This window comes from Drosophila sulfurigaster, chromosome 2L, assembly GCF_023558435.1.
Source record: "Drosophila sulfurigaster albostrigata strain 15112-1811.04 chromosome 2L, ASM2355843v2, whole genome shotgun sequence".
NCBI classification, from domain to species: Eukaryota; Metazoa; Arthropoda; class Insecta; order Diptera; family Drosophilidae; genus Drosophila; species Drosophila sulfurigaster.
Window position 1 is genome coordinate 5971395 of NC_084881.1, and position 26349 is coordinate 5997743.

At 42.2% G+C, this 26349-nt stretch overlaps 1 protein-coding gene across 1 annotated transcript; it reads right to left on the reverse strand.

The window, feature by feature from the left end:
• Positions 1-4469: 4469 nt before the first annotated feature.
• On the reverse strand, positions 4470-26068 carry LOC133845434 (tyrosine-protein kinase Drl). The gene is made up of 4 exons (XM_062279896.1): positions 25516-26068; positions 6699-8055; positions 6291-6587; positions 4470-5723 (listed from the first exon to the last, which is right to left on the reverse strand). Exons 1-4 carry the CDS (start codon positions 25628-25630, stop codon positions 5612-5614), a joined length of 1881 nt encoding a protein of 626 aa, XP_062135880.1. The 5' UTR covers positions 25631-26068; the 3' UTR covers positions 4470-5611.
• Positions 26069-26349: the final 281 nt, after the last annotated feature.

Below are 26349 nucleotides of genomic sequence, written 5' to 3' on the forward strand. Positions count from 1 at the left end.
ACTTTGCGACAAATGAAGCACCCGCCACGGAGTTGCAGCTAACTTTAACCGACAGCCAATGATGAGGCTGAAGCTGAAGCAGAAGCTGAGGTCGCTTTCAATGTAGGTAAGGAGGGGTAAGAAGCCAGGAGAGCGGGATAAGAGGAGGCATTGTGGGAGCAATGAAGCGATGGCTTGCAAATGAAAATGATTTCCTTCCATGTCATTATTATGTATTTTGCCGCGACGCGACTGTTTTCACTTTTGTCTGGAGTGCGATTTGAGAAAGGACGAATAAGGATGAGAAGGACCGGGTATACGTCTTCTATTCCCATTCCGACTACGTCTTGAACTGCGAATTGCAAGTGCTTGGCTCATCGACAGTTCCGTTTCAGATAACTAGAAGGAGTCGAGTCTGCACGACCTAAAGATACCTCAAAACTCTGATAAGTTAATTATTTAACTATGAAACTGTCGATCTTTAATATTCAACAATTAATTTAATATGTTAAATAATAATGAGTTTTGTAATACGCATTAATAATTGAAAATCTGCTAGTACAACATGCTCTTTTAGGCATTTCCTAGATTACAGGGTATTTTCCAAGCAATGACTGTTCGGCGATTTCTCTTAGCCATCGAATTTGTTGGCGTTTGTCTGCGTTGTATGCTTTCCGTTTCCGCTTCCTTAGCTTTGCAGTTTGTTGCCTTCCACCCGACCACCGACCACGCCCACTCGCCTTCAACCCTTGGCTCGCTTCTTTTCTTTTCCCGAAATTTTTCACATAAAAAATAATAAGAAAAGTTGTATGCTAATGTTGCTGCTGGAGCTGCTGCTGTTTCGCCTTGTGTATTGAAAAATAGAAAAGAAATTGAAAAACAATTTTTGCATTTGGCATTTCTCAGCGGGTGGCAAAAGAGAACGAGTGAGAGTAAAAGAGAGAGAGAGAGAGATGGCAAGTAAAGTTTCAAGGCGAATGCCTTAAGAGAATCGGATAAGTAGACTCAAGTCAAATACTTCGACATTGATTATGTGCATTCTTAAAGCGGAACGCAGTTTGAAAAGTTGCCAATAGCAAAATGTGATTAGCAATAGTCGATGGAACTCGAGCTCAAACTCGCATTCGAACTCAAACTCAAAACTGCACCTTGACAACCCCTTGGGACCAGTCAAAACCTTTTGACAAACGGTTTTTTTTGGGGGGTGGAATTAAATCTTTAAAGCAATACCAAATGAGTTTCATCAACTTTTTAATTAGTTTTGCAATCAGAAAAGCATTAAAACTTTTCTGCAATTTAGAGCAATCATAGCAGAGAACCGGGAAACGAGAACCGAAAACCAAAAACCAAACTGAAAGCGAAAGAGTATGCCAGTTAAGCGAACCACAGCAATATCTGAAAACTTGACTTAATAATTTCAAAGGTAAACATTTATTTTGCAGCTAATGCCTTCTGGCTATAATCAACAGCTTGAAAATGCCAACCAAAACTCCGCACACTAAACGACAACAAAAAAAAATGCGCTCGAAAAATCTGAAAACTGCGTCGCGCAAAGTAATCAATTTTGAGGCCATGGCGACCCACTTTGGAAAAAGTTGATGCCCAATACCCATGCCCATGTTTATGTCCATGTCCGTGCCCATGCCCATGCCTATAACCGAACCAAACCCTATGGCCACAGCCAATACCCTACCCAACAGTGGTCGGGCTCATCCGTCGAAAGTTCAAACATCACCTGGCATAGCCGCAGGGCTGGCAATGGCTCCGTGGGGAGTTCCAAAACTCCAGACTGACGACTACCTGTCGTCATTTTGTTTGTTGTTGTTCGACTTCTTGTTGTTGCACTGTGCGGAGGCGTGGTTTGGCGGTGGGTTACCAAGGGGGGGGGATGTCAAAGTTTTTGCGCGCAAACATAGCTACTGAAAAATTGAAATGCTGCCTCACGTGCTCGGCAATTTTTTATATTTGTTGATTTTTGGCTTAGAGTGTTGACCAACAACAAAGTTGCCCAGTTGCCTTTTGTTTTTCAATTTTCCACTTTTTTCCATTCGCTCTCTCTTTCCCTTTGTGTGTGCTTGTGTATGTATGTGTGTGTGTGGAATATGGAGCTCAAGTTTCAATGAGTTTCGTCCCGTTCCCCGCACATTTTCCTGTTTTGACTTTTATGGCAATATTCTCCTCCCATTTAACTGCCACGCAAAAAAAAATTCCCTTTCGACTCGCGTTGTTTTTAATAACTTAATATCTTTTGTCAATTTACTGGATCGCTTTAATTTGATTGAAACGAAACTGTTCCAAGTTTGTCTTTCGGCTTTTCAATTGACTTATGGCCGAGGCCCTCGAAAGTCCAATTCGAAAGTGAACTCAGTCAATAGAGCAACCAATTGATTGGCCCTTTGATACAGCTGTGACGACTTTACTTTTCCACAGAAAAGAATTTAAAATCAACCTCTACTATGTTAGTTCTCTATTACTAGACTAAACCATATATTCTTCATTTTAAACAGACGCTGACAATCACTGCACACATCTTTATTATATTTCCTACACCAAATTGAACTAAATCAACTTGATTTCCGTCTCCCATTTCTTGATAAACTTGTCGCATTAAATTTTCAGTTATGTACAACGCAACTGCTTTTCGCATTAACTTTCGATTTGGACAGTGGCTTTAGTTAAATGCTACGCATTTCAGTTGTGGCACGTGCCACATGAGCTGCGCTCTTTGAACGTTTTTTAAAGACGCTGCGAGCAAGCCAAAAACAAGTAGAGTTACAGTCGAGTGTGCTCGACTGTGAGATACACCCATTTTTAAGGGCAAAATATTGCGGTATTATTTTCAAAATATACCGAAAATACTAAAAAAAATACTAAAAATATACCAAATTGTATGTTTGGTATATCGATACAGCACACCATTCAAAATATACCATAGACGGCACAATGTACCAGATTGTCAGCCGAAGCAACTCAGACCCCTAGTAAGTAGGCGTTTTTGCCCATACAAAAGTATTTCTTTAATAACATCCACAATTTTTATCTGATCGCATCCAAATTTTCGGGGATCATAACTACTATAGTAATTATAGTATATACCAAAATTCACAACTCTAGCTTCAAAATTACGCTTGTTATTCGATTTTTTGATTTGGGGCGGAAGTGGGCGTGGCAAAAATTTGAAACAAACTTGATCTGCGTGCAAACATAACAAATGCTGTCGAAAAAAAATTATAGCTCTATCTCTTATAGTCTCTGAGATCTAGGTGTTCACACGGACAGACGGACAGACACACAGACACACAGACGGACAGACGGACAGACGGACATGGCTATATCGTCTCGGCTGTTGACGCTGATCAAGAATATATATACTTTATAGGGTCGGAGATGCCTCCTTCTACCTGTTACATACATTTCCAAAGTTATAATACCCTTCTACCCTATGGGTAGCGGGTATAAACACATTAAGACATCGCTACCATTAGGTGTACACACTCTGAACATACCCTGTATGCATTTGGAAAATTATTAGAAATATTATTTGTTTAAAATAAAAACGATTTAAAATATGAATATATAAGATACAATACAAAATATTTGTCAGAAATATGAATTTAAATTCATAAATATAAAATTTCATTTTAAATCATTCGATGCTAACATTGAATTTTTGCGATTGGTTTACGATTTGATACTGCCATGAAAACTATATGTTGACTGTTACGATATACCCTTTATAATTAATTGCTTGTTTACAGGGTGCCAAAAAGAAGATGAACACGAAACTAGTCTCTGGTCTGATGCTGACGTTCATGCTGATGCTGATGCTGTGACAGGCATATTAAAAAGGGACACCGGCGACAGCAACAACAACAACAGCAATAATAGCAAACGCAACATCGTGCCTAGCCATGACGTGCCAAAAACTAAGTAGTGTCAGCTCAGCCCTCAAAGAGCATGCGATGGTACTGAGGCGACCTCATAAGCTCGACGCGCTCGACAGGCTCTCCACGTACAGGTGTGGGATGGACAGGGGGGCGTGGATGGAGCAGGTGGATGGGTCGCCTCTTCTTCGTGCAGTTTGCTCCTCAAATAGGCAGTTGGCATTACATGCCTTTTGTGTTGCCAGCACGCTTGGCCTGCCAAAGAGATTGGCTCGTGGCTATGTGAGAGTGAGTGCCGTGAGTGTGTGAGTGTAAGTGTGGGTTGCAGATGGTTAACCCCAACCCCCTGCCAAGGCATCCCGACCACAACCCCTAGCAGCAGCTCGGCTTGAGACCGTGAGGAGTGTCGACCTAACCGTAGTGAAAACCCAAACAACACATTGCTCTTAGTGCAAGTTGTTTTAGGGTAAGTGATGGGCGTGGCCGGCTCAGTTGCTAGCGATATGCTCACATAAGAATGTTTCACTTACCTCCCTGCCCACTTCCCTTTTCTTCCCATTTCCATTCCCAACCACTCCCGACCATTTGCGTCATTCAACAGCTATTCAGAAATGCATTTGTTTGGTTTTTGAATGTTATGCACGGACGTTTATTGAAATCGTTTTCTCTTTATATTTTATTCTTTTTTGTTTGTTTTGCATTTTTGTTGTGTGGTTGTTGTTTTTCGCTTCAAACTTAAAATCATTGTGAAAATCATAAAAGAAACTTAGAACTAATACGAAATGCTTAAGTATATTACAAAAACTTTTTCGAGTCGGTTGAATCCGAATAACACAAAATACTGCGAATACGATTTCAGCACCCATTTCTTCCTCCTTCTTCTCCTCCATTCTCCTTATCCTTTGGCTGGGTGGGTGATAAAGTTTGGGAGTGCACCGTTTGGATTTCGACACGAAGTCACTAAACATTAATTAAATAGATTCGAGTTTGCTATTACTACGCTCTCTTAGACAAATACATACACATATAAATACATTTACATAGATAAATACTATATATATTCGATATATTCGATATTATAATATGCAGTTCCATAGACTATGACGAATGTGTAACCGATGTTTTCAAACTACGACAAATGCCTAGCCTAAGGTGTTGTCTAACTGTATCTCAATCGTATTCGTATTCGTATTCGTATCCGTATCTGTAGCTGTATTCGTATCTATATCTGGCTGTATCTTTATCTGTATTTATATATCTGTATCTTTGCTTAACTGGATTCGCCTTTGCTCGTGTGTCTTTTAACATTTAAGTGTGGGTTCTTTTAAGTTTAACTACTAATTTGCTTGCATTGAAATGTCACATTTGTTTATTTCATCGTCTCTCGTCCTTATGTTGCTTTGAACGAACGCACTATCCTATGTATACCTAATTGCTAATTATATAGAGGGCGGCAATCGAGATCGACTGACTTTTACATACGAGTATATTAAAAGTAGTCTCCTATCGAGTAGCCACATTATAAATACAGAAGTAAGTAACTATTTATTGTGGGCTGTGTCGGATGCATTCGAACCATGACGACCCACATAATCGCCCGACTAGGCGGTATAATTTAAATATGTCTTTGGAAACAGAGTTGCCGACATTGACATCGACATCGTCATCGGCGTAATCGTTTGCTGGGAAATCTTGCGACGTCGTCTCTTGTTGTATTTACAGGTCTTGGTGTGTTTCATTACCGCAGGTTAAACATATCTGGTGATCTGTGTGTGGAACTCCGATAGGCAAATCTGCAGCTGACTAAACGAGGGTCGCTCAGCTGGCATAGAAGCCCAGCAATAGGCCATAATTGTGAATCTGCAAGATAGAGCAAAACGAAATGCGGATATCCAATCAGTTACCGTTGAAGACAAAACATTTAGAGGTCAAGTTGCTAATCTGTCCATCAGTCAGTCAATCAGTCAGTCAATCAGACAGTCAATCAGTCAGTCAATCAGTCAGTCAATCAGTCAATCAGTCAGTCAATCAGTCAGTCAATCAGTCAGTCAATCAGTCAGTCAATCAGTCAGTCAATCAGTCAGTCAATCAGTCAGTCAATCAGTCAGTCAACCAGTCATCAATCAGTCAATCAATCAGTCAGTCAATCAGTCAGTCAATCAATCAGTCAATCAGTCAGTCTATCATTCAGTCTATCATCATCATCAATCAATTAGTCAGTCAATCAGTCACTCAATCAATCACACAGTCATTAAGTCAACCAAGCAGTCAGTCGATCAGTCAGTACATCAATCAATGAGTTAATCTATCAGACAGTCAGTTAATCAATCAATCACTTAATTAGTCAGCCAATCGGTCAAAAAAACGTTCACTCAAACAGTTAGTCTATTAGTGAGCTAATCAATTATTGAAACATTTACTACTTACAGTTCGTCGGGACAGTTGAAGGGCTGAGCCAGTCTGTAGCCATCCTTCAGATAGTGCTCCATTTCATAGGGATCGATCTCAGCATAAGGCAGCTTGCCCAACGTGCACATCTCCCACATGAGCACACCAAAGGACCAAACATCGCTGCCCTCGTTGTAGTGGGACTTTTGCAAGGCCTCGAGGGACAACCACTTGATGGGGCGGTACTCGCCATCGCCCAGGCAATTGTAGTCACCAGAGAAGAGATCGCGACTGAGGGCGCTGTCCGTCAGTTTCACGCGCAATTGATCATCAATACTGTAAAAAGAGATAGAGCAAGGAGAGGCAAGTGACGAATAAATTACAGAACTGAAACTTATAATTTCAAGGGCGAGACAAAAGTTATACAAAAAGAGAAGTTCAACTTACACACAGTTCCTGGCCGCAATATCCTTGTGAATTACGCCATGATTGTGCAAATGCTCCATGGCCATGGCCAGCTGGGAAGCCATGAGAACGGTCTGAATAGTAGTCACACTTCTAGCATATGAGGGATCCTGCAGAAAGGTCTTCAGATTGCGCACACTTCCTGTGGCGGCATATAAAACAAATGGAGTGGCAAAGTCTTCAATGGAGATGCCCAGTACAGCCATGACATTGGGATGAGTAGCCTCGTATAGCATCATCGATTCTTGGAGCAGGAGATTTACTTGAAGCTGGCTTGCATGCTGTGCCACAGTCTTGACCAGTACCTCCTGACAATCGTTATATGTGCCGCGATAGATGCGCCCAAAGTTGCCCTCCTGCACGAGACAGGAGAGGCGCACACGGCACTTTTGGACTGTCAGCTCCTGGAGACGGCGGTTGAACTCCTCAGGCTCATGCTCATATTCGCGAAAGGGCCGCGTCAGTGTCGCATATGTGGGTGTGATGGTCGAGGGGCAGACATAGATCGAATTGTGTGCGGTAGACGAAATCGTTGGCAGTCGCTGGAAGCTGGAGGTCTTTATCAGGTGGACACCGTTCGAGGGATGACGCTTCGAGGGTCCCTTGGCACAGTAGGCAATCAGAATGAGCGTAGACACCAACACCAAAGCCAGAATACCGCCCACAATCAGGGTAATCAGTCCACTCGTGGGTGGCACAAGAGTTTCTCGCAGCAGGGGATCGTATTCATTGTTCGATCCACCAGCAGCGCCGCCTCGACCCACTGTAGCCGTCGATTCCGTGACCACAACGCGATGTCTCTCGGTAGCCTTGCCATGCTCCGCATTCGTATTCGATGGCAGACGTCCGTCGGAAATGACATGCTCCGCCGTATCCTCGTTGTGTTCCGTGTAGTGAATGTCCTCGTGCCCGCCCAGATCTGTGTGCAGTGGCTCCTCATCGTCGTACTCCTCGCGTGCATCGTTCGGCTCGTCCTTCAGGCAGATTTTTTTGCGCTTAAAGATGAGATTGGTGTTGTTGTGTGTCGCCCTATCCAGGATAACTTCCACGCTAATGGTCACTGTCACTTCGGCGGCCCGGGTGCCCGAGCACTTGAGGCTGATGCCCCACGTCTGCGGTTCCATGGGCACATCACCGATGCGCGAGATATTTAGCATGGGGCGTGGCAGTACGCCCACATCCGAGGTTGCCACATTGATGCTGTACGGCAGAGGATGGTCCACCAGCGACTGCCAGGTAAATGTTACATCGCTGATGTTCGCCGGCACCGGGACCGCAAAATTCAAGGCGTAATCATTGATGGCTCCCTCTCGCACATAGTAAAGCTCCGCGGAGACGCCTGAAACAAGAAAGAGAGAAAAGAAGGGAAAAAACATTTTAGATGCATGTTCGAAATGTCTGCTGAGTATCCCTCCAGCTGCTGGAATCCCGCAGCTTCGATGGACGGGAAATTAATGATACGTTTGGTGACCCAATCGAAAACGGGAAAACTTTTGGCCAGTCACTCGACACGGCTGCATAATCAATCAACAGGGATAACAGTTTTCTTTACTTTGTCAAATTGATTTTCTTCGAGCATTCGATGTGCTCTCTCTCTCTCTCTCTCTTTCTTTCACTCGTTTTATCTGTCCACTTAGACACTTTTCTTGACATATTGAAGGAGTTAAATAGCTGAACCCCCAAAAACAGCTTCTAATGTCAGACAATTTCTTATTGCATTCCCCGAAAATCAATCAAATGCGACAAATAACTTTGCTGAGAAACACGCGCCGTTTCCCCATCTCGACCTCAAGCTCAAGTTGAAACCACAACTGAGCACTTAAAGAGTTGGTTACATAATCGAAAGCTTACTTTCTCTTAAGCGACATTTGATATATTTCAAGTTATGTTAAGTATACGCCAGGCACTAGCAATAGCAAGTTATGTGAACAATCTGCAACAGCTGTAGCTATGAGAGTATTTTGAAATAAATTATGCAGCTTAGACTACTGGGACTTTTATTTTAATGTGTATCACTATTGCAAGAGACCTTTAATTCAATTCTAACATTCTTGTTGTCTCCTTCCTTTGTTCCCAAGTGCACCTGTTTATCTATTTATCAGATCTGACAATTATGACAGTATGCTTGTAAACAGTCAATGCTTGCTCTCCCGTCGCCTTTTTTAATTAAATTAGCCGCTCAAGGTAAGCGAGGGGAAATTGAGGCTACAGCTGGCGCTTTGTCTATTTGTTACCTGTTACGATTGCACTTGGCGGTGCAGTTTGTGGCACAGCCACAATAAATCAATCAAATTATTATATGCCTTGGCAGTGGAAAATACTGAAAGCGGACCCTTTTTACTTGCCACGCGATGCTTGAAGGTTGCAAGAGTGTAATGCGTGGAGGCGTGCCTCGGGGGCAGGTTAAATGTTTATGCTTAATTAATGTTGATGTTGTGCTGTTGCTGTTGTTGCTTCATATACAAGAGTAGCACACACACACACACACACACACACGCATATGTTGCATGCCTCAACTGTCGGCCTCAACGCGCGCTGTTTATTTTAGATTTTTATCGCAGTCGACGTCGCAGTTACATTTTATACTTGTACATTTTTATTTTAATTTATGCCACTTATTGCAGTGCGGCACACACACTCGCACATATGCCATATAATATATACATATTGTACTAATTAGTGGAGCGAGCCCACTGAGAACCCAGAGCAATAGCTACCTTCTAGTTTGCCCCCCTTCCTCTTCCCTACCCTTCCCTTGTACGTTCTCGCACGCTTCGTTTGCACTTTGAAAATGTAATTAGTGAAAGCGGCTGCTGGTGGAGCAGGATGTGGATGAAGAGTGTGAGAGAAGGCAAGAGGAGGGAGAGAGGGAAATGGAAATGCATACGACATTCTGCAGATATGAATACTGTCGCATAATGAACTGAGGTAGATACAGAGCTTGCGATAACTCTAAAAGGGTTAATGGGCCCCAGACATGTGAGCTCGAAAAGCAGCTCATTAAATCAAGAAAGAAATAAAAAATGGATGAACAAGTTGATCGCCTAAATGCCAGACAAGTCAAGTTGCAAGTTTCCAAATACCAGTTGCGAGTTACCAGTCTCACAGTTGCAAGTTGGCCTATTTGCCGCGCGTTAAACATTCGCAATTAAAATTCCGCAGACATCAGAAGTTTGGCCAAGCCCCATGCCACGTCAATTATAGACAAATAATAGCAATTTATTCAGCGCACCCCAATTCCAAACTGCCCCCAACCTAACCTCCACTGCCCAACTGAGCCTTTCGCTAATTAGAACTGATTGCTCTACAAACGAAGAAGCTGCCCTACTCCACGAGTACTTTGTCCTTCCCCTTGACTACCTTTGTCTGTCACCTGACAAACCTTTGAGAAAAATCGATTTTCATTAACCAGAACAGGCGACAGCCGAGAACCGAGGACCGAGGACCGACAACCGGCAGACACCTTCCGCTGTCGCCTGAGCTTCTTCGACTTCTTCAAGTGCCAGTGACATAAATTGTGAGCGCCAAAAAAAGAAAAGTAAAAGTTCTTTCAAGATGTAAAGGAAGCTGTGAAAATATTCTTAAAGCTCAGCAGGCGGCATCAGCGCATAAAAAGCAACGTGGAAAATGCGCAAAAAAAATTGGGGAAATGAAGGAAAAAGGAATCTAGCTAAAGCGATAAAAGCAGCAGTTAGGCGAGTGGCAACAAGCTGATAAAGTAAAATATTAAGGACGTAATAAGCAGAGATGCTGCGAAGAGCGAAAGCTGCTTTGTGTCTATTGCTTAAAAATTGCTAAGAAAAGCTTACCATATTTTCTTGAATCAATGTGCTGTGTATAGTTTAGATTATGTTTGAATATAATCGTAGTTTATGAGCAATAAGCTACTCCGAGTTGAAGTCTGATAAATAAATAACCGAGTTAACAGGTTTCTTTTCTTAAGCAGATTGAAATTAATTTATCAGCGTTATCTAGGTGGTTGCAGAAATTGTTGCTTTTCATATTCGAGCTTTGGTTTTTTTCTATTCATAGATTTATGGTGCCCTCAAAAGTTTTGTTTCTATAAATATTCGCATATATGTTTTTTTATTGCTTCTTTAACTCTTTAAGTCCCATTTGCCATTCCGATGCGACAAATTCCCAAAGATGAAGGCAAGGCAGGCAAAGCGATTTGAATTCATGGCACGACATCTATTTAATTTCAATTACAACCCTAAAATACCAGAGCAGACGCATAAACCAAAACTTGCCAAAAGAAAAAAACATAGAAAAGAAAAAGAAATAAACGAAAAAATGGCAATTTTTGCGCCCCAAATACGCCAGACCCATGTATTCCTCGTCTGCGAGGAACCCTCTACCCTCGTTTTCCTCCCCGTCCTCGTCCACAAAGCCCTGCCACAACCCTAATTTATGCAAACCAAAAAGCTGAGCGAGATTTGAATGTATGTCTCGCCTCATGGCTAGTGGATATCATTTTATGCTTTCTTAACATATTTTTTTTCCTTCACCCTTCCCCTCCCTTTGTATCCCCCTCTCTGCCCTGCCCCAATGCAACGCATCGCCGTTAGCCCGCCCACATTGCGTCACTTTTGTCGTCGGTCGTTGGCGTTGCTATTGCCGGACGCCAGCCTGGGGATTTCGCAGGCCATAAATCCGAAATTGTCTTTTGACACATGAATATGTTGTGCATTAAACGCAGACGGAACACTAGGCCACACTCAGAGTCAGCGTTAGCGTCAGCGTCAGCATCAGCATCCGCAACTTTGAGTCTGAATCGGGTTGAAAGGCAGACGATAGACCTCGAAGTACCCTTTAATAAATTGATTTTAAAAATTGTCAACATTTCCTTAAATATTTGGAAACTTTCTTACTTCCTTGAATATTCTGAGATCATAAATAGAACCATCTAGTCATTAAGAGAACAAAAACTGCAAAGTCAACTAAACAGTTTTTGAACTACAGCATATCTACTCGTCGAGAACTCTCAATTATCGGGTATGTTTCTACTACTAGTCTAATATTGTTATCAATGTATGCACGAGTTTTTGTAGAGGGCGCAATGTGTCTCTGCTCGCGGCTGATGATGACATTGGTGAGCTCTGCTGCTGATGCTCATGTTGGGCTAGAATTGTGGCCCTTTTTCTGGGAGAAGTTGGGGAGTCAGCCAGTGGTTGACTCTGCGTATGATTGTCGGGAAAGGGTTGGTGCCTTTGACTATCAAATTGTCCCCATTACTCTTCATTGTGTGGCCCCAAAAACATTTTTATGTGCTGCAAATTTGACTTGGATTCGATGGAGAAAAGAGATGGGAGTGGTGACGAGTTAATGTCTTTAGCAAAGGCAGCATCATAACTCAAGCGGATTCAATTTGTTCGGCACTCAGACTCCGCCTGCAAACTTGCAAAGTCAAGAGCCAGCAGAATCATGATGGAATGTTGCGCTTGCAACTGATTAAAGCGCATGTGGCAAAAGATCCACAGGCGAGGCAGACAACGAAGCCAGCAGACAGCCAGAGAACCAGAGAGTCAGCCAGGCCATAGAAGGTCAACAAAGTGAAGAAGAGGCAAGGTAATTTTTATGCCCAAATGGTCATGATTCGCTAGCTCGTTTGCTCGACTCGGGTAAGACTCGGTCTGTGGCAAGACGTTTGCTCCATGATGCGTTGAGTTGTGTTGCGTTGCGTCTCGACTCGTCTCGACTCGACTTGTCTGGCCAAACAACTTCACTGCGCTGCGGCGTGGAGCGTCAGAGTGAAAGACAAACAAGCTAAAGGACATGTGAAGTGCACGATGCTCTCTGGCAGTTCTGGCAACTTCATTTCGCCAGCCAACGTGCAACGTACAACGTAGAACGTGCAGCGTACAGCGTGCAACGCCAACGGTAGCTGCCAAGTATTTCTATTTGTATTTCATCGCCCCAGCCCGAGCAGCTGCAATTTATTTGCCTGGCTCTCTGTCTCTCTCTCTCTTTCTGCAGACTCTGGCGTGGACCACTCTGCTGACGTTTTTTGCCCGCAGGCCAGACGCAATCAGCCAGCGTCTCTCAGATTCCCTGCCGTTGCTCCCTCCATGCCCAAACCCTTTTGGCCGTCTTGCAGTTTATGTATTTTCTTTTATATTATCACCTCAACACCGTGTGGCGGCTTCAACTCCATCGATGATGATGATGATGATGATGATGATGATGCTGTTGCTCCGCATAGTCTGGCCATAAATTCAAGTTCATGGAGGCGGTGCCCAAGGTACGGAGAAGAAGGAGGGGCACGGCGGGTGCTGCATAAATTATGATCTTGTAGATTTCTATGACAAACCATAAAAAAACGCATTACGTTTATGGCCATGTTGCCATGAACGAGTTGCAGTTGCGTTTTCAATTTAAAATGTAAATACAAGCGAACTCCCTCCCCTTCCTCCCCCTCAACCTAAAGGGGTGTGGTTAGGACAACGGATTCCTGGAAGCGCCCTTCATGCCATTGCTAATTAGCGCACTGTTAGACCCATTTAGGTCAAGGCACTCAAGCAGCACGATAAATATGTAATTAATTTTCTCGATTCCTTAAAGTGCCTTTCATCGGCATCGACTACATTTATACCCCTACTCCCTAATAGGGGTTTGATTAAGCTCGGCCAAGCCCAAAGCACAACCTTTAATCATTGAGGCTCACACACGCGCAAGAAGTGCAAACTATTGACTCATAAAAATCAAGGCAATATACAAAGTAAACCAGCTGAGAATGATTAACAAGTGAATACCCTTGAATGGAAATAGGATTTATAATATAAGCTATAAAATATAAAATGTATCTATAAAATTCTAAAAAGACTACTAAGCACCTTTTACTGAAAGTGAAGGATTCCTCCATTAAAATCTATGTATTCAATAATACAAATTCAAATACTAGAATATCAAATACATTTGCCTCTCACTTCAACTCAAATATAAACTAGAAAATGTATCCATATCATTGCACCTGTTGTTTTCCAGGATGTCGACGACTCTTCCTCTCAATGCCTATAGGGTGCTCATGACTGAAAGCTAAGGCAGTGAGAAATTTAATGTGATTATCTGGAAAAGTTAATGTGATTATTAACCCTGGGCCATGTGCCACGTTGCGTGAGACATCAGACAGATACTCATAGCTAACACCAGCTAAGACCGCTGGGAGCAAATGGAAGCCACCGCAGAACACATCCATCAGAGTCGAGTGGGAGCCTGGCCGTGATTGAAGCCACAAAGTCGAAGCTGGCTCATTAATTTGCCAGCCATGTAAAGTTTTCTTTCAATTTTGTGGCAACGCTTTTGCGTGATCTAATGAAATTTTTATCACCAATGTCTGGATGCAATTCAAGACTACGTTGAGCGATGGTTCGACGGGACAGAGGGCTAAGAAGGCGGTGTGTCTAGGCGCTGCCATAAAATTTATGGATAGCCATAAAGCGTGGGCGACCGGCCGTCCGGCCTGCAGCAGTTGCAGGTGGCAAGTTGGTGGAGCAACTGGCAAGTTGGCAGGTGGCCCAGTTAGTTGAGTTTTGTTGAGGTTTTGGCTGTTTGGGTCAGCTTGTAATGTGCGGCATGCGGCATGCGGCATGTGGTTTGATTTGCATGCGTCTCTGCCACAAAAGACACGTTGGGTGGCCTCTGGGATTAGTTCATGCAACATACACTGTGTGCCGCAAAAAGACATTCTGCGGCAACTCTGTGTGCCTGCGTGTGTGCCAGTATGTGTGTGTGTGCTTAAGTAAACAGCAACTTCCTGTGCCGAACTTTTTGGGCTCGAGAGGTGAAATTTATGAACCACTTTTGACATGGCCAAACAACGTTCTGACGACTGTAAGCGACACAAGGCCGGGGGCAGCACAAAGGAGGGAGGCCCAACACCTCGGGGCCACTGTCCAATACAAACAAACAAAGGCACACACACACGCATACGTACGCACACACAGGCACACATACACATACTTTTCAATAGCACCCCCGGGATGGCGTAATTTATGACTCTGACCGAGTGAGCAGCCGCCTCGTATTGACTTTTTGGCCAGCTGCTGGGCTGCCAGAGAACTGCGAACTGCGAGCTGAGAATGAAGAACAGAGAGCTGTGAGCTGTGAGCTGAGAACTGAGAACTGAGAACTGAGAGTACCGACTACATATCACCCATTACCCAGTCTCAGTTTCCATCCCAAAGGCTCTGCTTCAGGTCTCGACAGCGCGGCGTGGAAGAAAGATTAGCATGGCGAGTATATGGATGTGTATGTATGTGTGTGTGGCATGTAGGCGGTGCTACTGAAGTGGACGCATCTCCTTCAACTCGAACTTCAGTTCGTCGCCTCCCCCACGTTCTGCTTCTGTTTGTTGAAAAGTTTTTGGCTTTGTTTATGGCTGCGTTTTTGTTTTTTTGCTTTTGGGTCAAAGAAAAAAGCCAAAAAAACAATATTTATGTATATGTATTTGGGTCTTGTTTTTCGGGTGTTTGCGTTGAAAAGTAGTTAAGGGTTTATCATCTTGTAAACGTGACGATGCAAAAACTTTTTTAAGAGCACCGACCACACACATAGTCACAAGTCGGGTCACATTTTGGGGTTTCACAGCTCGACATGTGTCGCACTTGGTGTTTGGTGTGGGTAATTGACAGAGGCGGAACTGTTAAGATCTAGGCATAATTAACAGCTTATCGCTGAGCTAATTATGCGACTGCTCACCGACCAAAGGAGTATTGATGAAGTTTCCTATTAGTTTCCTGTTGGTGGGGACTTAATAAGTTACTCTTTAAGTTTGGTCACATCAGAGGTGTGTTATTCTGATTATACTCGGAGCACAAATGAATTATGTACTTTGGCATTTAGTTGTCTGCATTTGCTTTGATTATTTTATGCTCTTTGTAAATAGCCGACTGCATTTATGTTAAATATGTTAATGATAATGTTGCTAATATTCTCATGCCCAACGCAAAGAACCACTCAACGCCATTAGGCTGTCCAAATAGAGAAATATATGAATACATTCAACAAACACTCACACCATAATTCGTTGTTCGGTGGCGAACACAACAGACTCACAAAAGATGAGAATTGATAATAATGATGAGCGGGCAGACACAATAATAGCCGCGACTAATGCACGGCGGCAAATGAGTGTCGAGTGTTGAGTGTCGAGTTTGAGTTGCGAGTTTGAGTTTGAGTTTCGAGTGTGCACTCATTGGCCAAAGCACGCAGAACGAATCGCATTCGCCGCGTAACGAATTCAGCTGAAAGCAGACAACGTTTTCACTTGGGGTGCAAAGCGAATCAAATTGATGTGAATATGTTTTAGAAAACAGCAATTAATAACTCCTGAAAAAAGCATATGAATACGTAATCAGATCGGATGAAAATAAACAATATTATTCAAAATCTATAGAGGATATATTTGTGTAGCTTTCTGTTATATTTAGACACAGCATTATAATGCCCCCTGGTTGGACAGATAGATGCATAATTAAAGCTAAAATAAGCCGCTGTGTAATCAGGATCGCATCTCTCTCTCTCTCTCTCTTGCTCGTCTCGCTGCCATTACTTGTTGCCACATAATACGCCATCAACTCCGCCAGCCCCCTCCATCATCAGCGAGTCCAATCCGTCCGCCTCCTTCTTCACGTGCCATGTGCGCGTTTTATCACGCGTGACAGCGAAATTACTGCAGACAGAGCGGCCCCTAGACCCTCTTCTGCCCCCTAGGCTACTCCTCTCCTCCGCTCTCATTTACTTGTTCGCCGCTCTGTTAAGTCGCCGCTGTCGTCAGTCAGTCAGTCAGTCAGGCAGGCAGCGATTTGGTTTGATTGAAGGCATAAATTATGTGGCAAGCTGCACACACACACACACACTAACACACATAAACACACCGCAATCTTGTGTCAGCGCTTTGCCCGATGGGAACCGCTTTTGTCTTTGTCGTTGGCTGGAGCTTTGGGCTTAACTCGCAGATTGATTTCCATTTGATATTTTGATTAGCGCATAATTGGACTGTCTGGAAGCAGTTGGTTCTTATCTAAGACTAAGATAAATGTGGGTCAAGTTGTCAATTGGAAATTTCAAATTGGAAATTAGCAAATGGCAATGAGCTGCCTTCCCCTTCGCCCTGCCCCCTGCTGTAGCGCCTCATCATAACTCAGGGCGTTGCGTAGCGTGGCATGAAATGCGTTTGGGGAACATTGAAACACATTTAAGTGCTGCACATTTTAATTACAAGATATTTTATCAGCCTTGAACGTGTGCCCCCAGCCTGTCTCCCCCCACTCGGAAAACATTTTGGCTGCGTGGGAAGCTGCAACAGGGTTGAACATCAGACAGAGAGAGAAAACTGGAGCTGCGCTGCGGGCGTGTGAAAATTTCCAATAAGTTGCATTTGTAACATAACATATAAGTAGACATTATGTGTGGATGTGGCGCAGCAATTTCTTTGGCTGAGTTTTCAACTTTTGGCTGTTTGTGTAAGTGCCTCATAATTGTGCGGAAAGTAATTAACATTCTACATAAATTTCAAGTTTCAAATGGCCCACAAAAAGAGCGTCGAGATTACTGCAGAAGTAGGGCACTGTGCTCTTAAAGCAATCATGTTAAAGATAATATGTTAGAACTCTAAACGATAATTCAAAGTTTTCAGAGTATTAATTGCAAATAACATTGTTATTATCGAAAACTGATAATATTATTTATACTTTTTTGAGCCTTGCTATCTTTTCTTACCGAACTTTAATGGTCTTCTATATTCCATTTAAGCTTCCATCAGATTAGTGAACTTTCGTTTATTTTCGTTCTTTTACTTGAGATTCATCCTCAGTTGCTATACGATGGGATGCAGCAACCCCTTCAAAACTGTGAACTCTTCACAAAAAAATATTATTCAATTCCCACAATCAATTCGGAATCAAATGGTCGCCACGCACGCTTCGGTTTTTTAGGCTTTGGGTTCTTTTCTTTTTCTCTTTTTTGTGTGTGTGTATTGAGCGTGGAGAGAAGTCGAACAAACAGCAATGAAAAAATTAAATACAAAATAACAAAAAAATAATTTACGGGCTCATTAAGAGTCATAGAGCGGGAGAAGGGGAAGTAGGAAGGAAGAGGAGGCCAGACACCCGCTTGGAATTCGCGCAGCAATAAAAATACTCAACGGAAAAATATATATGAGCCGGCATCGGAATCATCGAAATCGCCGGCAGACGCAGTGTAGCTCAAGGGTCTGAACAGCCCCGACCACCCTCTCTGCAGGGCATATCAAATGAAGCCCTCAACAACCTGGTGGTGGCAGCAAGGGAAGCACTGGGAAGGGGAGTTGGGCTGGGGTGCAATTGCTGCTGCTGTTGCTGCTGCTGCTGCTGTTGCGGTGCGGCGTGCTCAAGTGCTGGCGGCAGGACTCGTGTGCTGGCTGTCGCTTCGCATTTCGCTTCCGGGCAACGTTTGTTTGCATACGCAGCAGGACGAGCCACAAGGAGCGGTAGCGTGTGGGGCAGGAACCGTACCAGCAGCAAGGCAGGCCGACTGGGCAGGATAGAGAGAAAGAGAAAGAGATAGAGAGACAGGACAGACAGGCAGGCAGAAGCGGGCACTGGAGACAGGGACAGAGAATGGGAATGGGAATGGGACTGTGTTTGCACAGCGCATTTCTGGTCCATTAAGTAGCGTTGTTGTTGTTGTTGTCATTGTTGTCGTTGTTGCTGTCATTGTTGTTGTTTAGCCGTAAAGGTAGCTACCCTGCTGCCTGGCAGCGTTTGTCATAGCTGTGTGCGACTTTTCTCACTTTGCTACGACTTCGTTGATGAGAGGGCGAGGGAGGCGACAAATGTATCCACAAGATACAATTGCTGAGCTCTGTTCTCAGTACGCAGCAGTCGGTTCTCTGTTCTCTGTTCTCCGTTCTCTGTTCTCAGTGCTTTGTGCACGGGCAGCACGCGTCAGTTGCTTTGTTTATTTAGAAGTTTTGTTGCAGCTAAGCCTCAGTTGCAGCTTGCAATTGCCACATTCCCCCTCCCTTTCTATCCTTGTTTGCCATGTAGCATCTACCCTCTGCCCCGGCTAATCACTCAACATTGTGGGAAGCGTTTTTGCGCCAGCTAAGCACAAGTTAATTACGCTAAATGGCGAACATCCTCAAATATCCTTGAATAAGCGAGTATATCCCTTAATGCGGATATTGTTCTAAGCGCCATTTCTAATGCAAATATCATGTACTTTATTATTTCTGTGGCAGCCGAGGCGGCGGCATTCTCTCTGCCATGCGGCATTAACATAATTGAAGCATTTCCATTTTCCACTTCTGCTCCAGCTCCTGCTCCTAATGCTTTTCCTGCTGCTATCGCGACTGTGACTACGACTTCGACTCTGACTCGTCGGGGGCAAAGTCGCAGGATTAGGCAGCAATGGAAGCTGATTATATTCGCTTTTCCCTCATAAATTTATGCGATTTTATGCTGGACAGTTGTGTGGCCATTTATCTCTCGACTCTCAACTCTCAAGTCGATTGCCAGTTGCCACATCATTTTCAAGTAGGTGAGCGATCTGAAAGCGCTTTAATTATTTCACTAATGCTGAAATTAATTCCATAAAAAGCACATTGCACAACAAGTCAATTGAGAAAGAGGTTGACTCCACCCACTTTCTACCACTTTTCGCCTGGCTTCCGCCTGTTTCGTGTCTAGGAGCCACCAATCATCCCAAAAGACGTGCCCCTCCTCAGTCTACCAAAACTGAAGCATAAACAATTGAAACTGATTAAATTCATTTGATAACGAGTCTCTAGGTCTGGAGATTGCCACTTGAGATATGAGAGCAGTTGCCTCTTGGGGGGTGGCATGCAACTGGCAACTACTTACTTGTGTAAGTTCTTTGGCCGCGGGGTCAGTATCTGCATACGACCACAACACAGTGGTGAGTGGACTCCTGAATATATATGTGTGTGTGTGTGTGTATGTGTGTGTGTGAATGCGTGCTGAAACCCATTCATTCATTCATTGCCGTTTGGGCATGTGAAGTATGTTTTGAATGTGCATAAATTGCTGAGGAAGTGAGTAAATATGAATTGGCTTCTATTTCTCTACACATACTTTTTACGAGTATGTATTAAATTCTCGATATAAACATATGTTGGAATTTAAAGACTGCACTTTTTAATTCATATCATTCCAAGAAGGCAAAATTCATAAATCAAATGCAGTAAAATTCTTAAGAAACATAATATTCAATAAAATAAATGACCAAAATACAATACAATTTAATTAGTTTAATTTGCAAATCAACATTTTTCAAATATTCTAATATTGTATCAAATCAATTGGAATTTAGTAAATTTATAAGCAGCTTTGTGGAAATTATTTTAAACATTGTTTTTTAACTCTGTTAATAATCCGACTTTTTATCTACATTTTCTATAGCGAATTAGTAAATACTTTCTCTAATTGTATTTAGAGCGTGTCCCAAATCTGATTTAGATAATTTAGTTCAATAAATATTGCATAATTAAACTTTCGCTTTAACTGCCAGATAAACAATGTGATCTAAGCACAATTACGGTTATTATCAACTCTTTTTGTTTATGCAACCGTGTTGTTATTTGTTGCAACTCGCAACAAAGGCGACAAGAACAACATCCGCAAAGCATTTAGTGATTTAATTAAGCGCAAGTGGGCGTCAATTGTTGTCACTGATGCATGCAGATATGAGCATGGGAGGCGGACGTGGTAAGGCAATAGGTGGGCGTGGCTGTCAATCCATGACCGTTTGCTCAAGTGTAAACTGTTTATGCAATGAAGGGCCAATGACTTGCAAAACAGCTGCAGCAGCGTGTAATCAGAGGGTGGGAGAGGGGGGAGTAGGTGGCTTTTTTTTTCTCAGTGAATGTTGCAAGCAATGCTGACGTTGACACGTGTGTCGTCAGCCAGGGATAAGTGGCAAGTGGCAAGTAGCAAGTGGCACGGCAAGTGGCAGCTACATACATTCAGTTCTACTCGGGGCACAGAGAGAGAGAGAGAGAGAAGAGCTGCCAAGTGCCAAGCTGCAGGCTGCCATTCAGTCAACCCCGTCGAACCACCCTCGTAATTAAGCGCATTGAAATGCAACTGAGATTTCGCTTCATGCCGCATACTGCATGCTACATTCAGCATGTTGCCTTTCGACTACTCTTCTGCCACGTCATCGTCAACTCGTTGTGTCTATGTCTATGTCTATGTCATCGCCATCGTCGTCGTCGTCGTCGTCGTCTCTCATTCATTTGCCAATTACGCACAGTGCCCCAAACCCAAACTGAAACTCAACACACATACAACAAACTCAATTGCTAACTCAAGCCCAATCCCAATGCCAATCCGAAGCGCAGTGTGGCAGCTAGACATGGCAACAACACGCTGCATGCTGCATGCAGTTGTTTATAATGTTGTCAACCCGACAACAACTTGGCAACAGCACAGCACGCGTTGCGCTTTAGCATGCCACACGGCGCCTCTTAATGCCTACGATTTCGACTGCAATTCTGCAGATTTCTCTCCCCCTCTTTGTTCCCCTTTTCGCTCCTGCAATTTATTAATTATTCCGTGTGGCAATGGCGTATGAACCAAAAATTCGGCACGCACATTGCGCATTTTCTCGCAGAGATTTTGCTTGCAATTGGACTTAAAAGGATTTTCTATTATTATTATGATTATTGTTGTTTCATTGTTGTTGTTGTTGTTGTCGCATTTCACTAATTGAGTTCACATTACTTGGCAGAATATCTACTCTTCCGTTGTTGCTGCTGCGTGTATTTTTAGCCAAATGTTGCCGTTTTATTAGCCAAACGTGAGTTGGCAACATTTCGCGAATCTTTCGCAGTCTCTCGAAAGATGCCCTTTTGCCTGCAGCCTATTTGAAAATGTCAATCGCTCAAATGTGCTGTTGCTTTCCTCCTCCTCCTCCTTCTCCTCCTTCTCCTCCTCCTCCTCCCCCATTCGAAATGGGGTTGAGATGGGTTAAGATTACCGTTAGTTGATACACATCGAGCGTGAGTTGACAGTATTGGCATATCGAATGTGCTCAGGCATCAGCGTAATCAGCAGGAGTCAGCACTCTGACTGGATATTAAGTGACCCATAGCGAGGTGTGTACTAAGAGTTGTCAAACTACTTAATCTACAACATTTATCATCTGCTACTCAAACAGGCAGATGTCAAGATATTGGTTTGTCAGCTATACCTACAATAGTTATAGTGTATTGTCGTGTAACTTACTATAATGAACTTAAACTCATTTTTTTTTTCAAAATGACAAAATTACAATAATTTTCAACAACTGCTATTTCAGTGTGCAGCTTTGTCCACGTGTGCAAAAATATGAAAACAACAGCAAACAGAGCAAATCTATCGGGATTTTTGCTTGTTTCTTATCCATATGTTCCATTCTACAAAAACAATGTGTAAGCGATCAACTAACAGAAAGGAATATTATGTTGTTTTGTGTCTGTCGCACTGTTAATGCAAAGTTTACAGCTGCATAATGATAATGAAAATCTATTTTATACACATGTCGAGTACTGCCAGTATTTCCATCTATCATATAAAATATACTCTTAAATTATATATTTACCACCTGTCAATCTTATTTAATTTTAAATATATAATAATTTCGAATAAATTCTTCAACTCCTACCAAATCTTTATTTCATTATTGCTACCATTTTTGGATTACGAACTTTCTGCTCTATATTTTTAACACTCCTAGCCTTTCCACCTAACTATAAATTGCATTGCCAATCTGTATTTGCAGTGATGCAATTTTGTCGCAGCTATTTGCAGTCTTAGTTTTTCACTTTTCTTTTCTTTTACAATATAATATAATTTGGTACCTTTTGTATTTATTAATGGCTACACAAAACCTTTTAGCGCTTAGTACCACAAAAAATAAAAAAAAACTAAACAAAATTGTAGATCTTTTGGGACTGGTTCATGCTCTACTTGGCGGTACCTCATTTTACTGGAAACCCATTAACGATTCCTATGTATCACTCACTTGGCTATCTGCTAACGAGCTGCGCCAGTCCCTGACATGCTTTATACTATATGTATGCAATCTTTTGGCCAGTGCTGCAATTTGGAGCGTCCTCTGGCCCACTTCACAGCTGGATATGCAGTCTGCCACTGCTGCTGTTGCTGTTGCTCTTGTTGCTTAACGCCAGCCCCATCCAACAGTGCTTTCCAGTAGAGTAACCTAACGAGCGGCAAATGCCAGAGCTGCAGCAATGTAGTCTCTCGCTTTTTTTTTTCCTGTGGTCTGACAATTTAATTGATGTACACGCATGCACACAAAGACAGGTCAAATATACACTCATACAAACACACCGAGAGAGAGAGAGGTTGGAGTCAACCTTTTGAACAAACCGCTAAAAAATGACACCTACTACAGACTGATGGCACTGGGGGCGGGAGGGAGAGAGCGAGAGGTGCCCGAAAAGGTAGCTGAAAGTAGGTCAGGCATGCAACCTGCTGTCAGCGCTGGATAATTGGAGAGGGGGAAACCCTCCCTCGCTTCTCGATCCCCGCTCCCCGCTGTCCGCCCTCACACACACACTCATCATTGCAGTGGGGCAAGTTGCAATTGCTGCGCAAATTGGTGGAGGAAGACCACAATGGAACGGCACAAAGACCGAATCGATTAATGGCTTTAACTTTGATATTGTTTGACACGCGGCTGACACAACTAATAAATTTCCATAGGCCAGTGATGGATCACCCTGTATGTTGTGGCAGCTTCAACAGCCTCAATTGGCTGCCTCGAGCCAAGCAGAGCAGAACAGAACAGAACAGAAGCGAGTCAACTCCTGCCACACACACACTCGGCTGATTGATTGTCCGGCGCTCCGATAAGCCGACGAGGTGCCATAGACAACACCAGAACAACACTAGGAAAAACATAAACATGAATTACGACGAGTACTGCGTCGATAGCTGCCAGATAAGCGCCTGATTAGCAGTCGAACTCGTCCAAATATTGACTTAGTTATTCACAAGTGACGCGATTTGAAGCCCTCCCCAACTGCTCTCTACTCTCTACTCTCTACTCTCTGCTCCCTTTGCCCATCAATCACTTGGCCTGTTTGCACAGGCAACCGCCACATTGCACCGCCGTGTCGCCACGCCACACCATGCCACACCATGCCGCACACGCCAACCCAACTTCACTGTCGTTGAGAGTTGTAAATTTTACAACATAATTTCTGATAATTTTTCCGTATCTGTTTGCCACGTTCAGAACAGAACAGAACAGAACATAGAAGAGCACTGGGGCACACACTTCAACGCTGCAACGAAACAGTGGCAAGCACTTTGCATGTGTTTTATGATATTCGACATAGATTTATTTTTTATATACGTGCCCCCCTCTCCACCCCCACCCCATCCCTCACCCACTGCCAGACCAGTCAACAAACAGCAAAGGGTTTATTTAATACTTTTTTGGCAGCACCTCGTAAAACACTTTGGTTTTTATGGTTTGGGGACAAGCTTTAAATGTAGTGTGTACGCCATAACTGAGTTCGCTTTTGGGGCAGATAAATAGCATCGTAAAACTAATAATATATGCTTGTTGATTTATTTATAAATAAAGTGAAAATTTAATCTAACTTAAAATGAAAAATATACCAACACATTTTTTTAAAATAATGTAATAAATCGTAAAGATAAAATGGGAAAAAAAATATTGTGAATTAGATAAATGTTGCGCAAATTAAATTAAAGCTAACTGCACAGATAATTGGAAACATTTATTTTTAACTCAATGAAACCAATTTTAAAAAGCCAACAGGCATGTTTAATTCGAGCCTTTCAACTTTTAACTATAATCGGCATGGTGGTAAAATAAAAATAATGATAGCACGATATTAAAAATATAACATAAATAAACCATTAATATTGTTTCAGAAAAAATAATTGAAAAAGTGGTAATAATAAAATATATATTTTTTTGTAAGTTCATTTATAATCTTCAACGTGTTCCTTGCTATACAAATTAAGCAGTTGAAAATAGAGTAAACTTAATAAACACTTGCCTATCAAAAAATCTTAAAATGCGCATCAACAAAGACTTGTAGCAAAGGGATTTGAAATTCAGCTAATACTAATTAAAAAAAAATTAACTAACTTTTGAAAAATTATTTCCATTCGTTAAATCTTTAAATGTTTTAAGTCTGCAAGGCCAAAATAAATGCTGGCTTATATAAATATGTCCTAACTATGCAGCAAATAAATAACATGAGTATATTTATAGTTGTAATTAGCAGAATATAAGGTAAATACTCTCCTATGGTAATTATTATTTAGAGTATTATCTATTTACATTAATCAAAGTAAACGCAGTTGAAAGCATCAAATCGTATCAAATCGCATCAAATCGCAAAGAATATTTTATCGACAGTGACCTATGCTCATCGAAATTACCTTTACTCTTGAATAAGAAATCGCTTCAATCAGGATAATCACACTATGAGTTATTAAGTAACAATTTGTAAATAAATTACATATAATTAATCATTCTCAAGCTGAGCTTAAAGTTTCTGTACTCCATTCAACTCGTAGCTCTTTAAACTGTCATCACCAAACAGAAGAAAAAAAAAAACAACGAGTTTCAAATTCAAATCAAATTTCGTTTAATTTTAATCTCACTCGAAACGAAAAACCAGCCTAATGATGGCAACTAATTGATATTGATTCATTATTCAAATAATTTATACAGCCATTAGGGGTACATGTTTGTGTATGTTTTGGACTCGTACTCGTAATCGCACTCGTAAGGGAAGCAAAACACTCACCGATTAGCCTCAGCACCTCGTGCAAATTCAGAAATATATTCAAATGTGTCTGTCCGCTGCTGAGGAGCGCCAGAAATAATCCGATTGTAAAGATGCCTCTAAAGTTTTTCTCCATTGTCACAACTCGGTATGTATCACTGGTTTTATTTACTGTTTAAATAATTAATATTTGCTTTGTTAATTGTTCTTCTATTTGTTTAACTCAAATACTTTTTTCTCTCTCTATTTTTTGTTTGGCACTCGCAACTGATTCACTTGAAAGAGTAGATGGCAATTTGAAAATTTAATCAAATGGCGCGCATTTTGCGTGCAATTATTTCACAGTGCATTTGGCACTTTGCCTCGGAAGACTCAGACGCGCATATTCCAATTGGACTTATTTCGTTACGCTGCACTTCGTATAAATCTATAGCTCAGTTTAAAGAGCCCAAGCATCAAGCACCGAGCACCCAGCACCAAGACAAATTTTTCCCGTTGGGCTTTTTGTTTGGATTTTTCCGCAACGAATTTTCGTTGATGCGCGCACCGTGACGATTTTCCACAAACTGTCAACTGGATAAACAAAACAATGCTAATGCTAAAGTATCTATCAGATACATTTCAACAGCCCTCTGCTAAACGCATATTCTGTTATGTTAATGCTAACATTACATACCATCCACGCAAGCTGTTGCTGTTGTTACCTGATTTTACAGCTGCTTTTAAATGTTTTGTACAGTCTGTTACAGAGCTGTTGAGCGACTGTTACACTCCTGTAATTATTTAATATTTTTATTAATTCTGTTAATTAAAATATTTAAGATACTGGTATGAAAAAAAAAAAATATTATATTT

Coding starts and splice junctions, on each gene's coding strand:
- LOC133845434 (XM_062279896.1), bottom strand. CDS start 25,630: ATGGAGAAAAACTTTAGAGGCATCTTTACAATCGGATTATTTCTGGCG. Junction 8,056..25,515: donor CGAGGTGCTGAGGCTAATCG/GTGAGTGTTTTG, acceptor TTCTTGTTTCAG/GCGTCTCCGCGGAGCTTTAC. Junction 6,588..6,698: donor ATTGCGGCCAGGAACTGTGT/GTAAGTTGAACT, acceptor CTCTTTTTACAG/TATTGATGATCAATTGCGCG.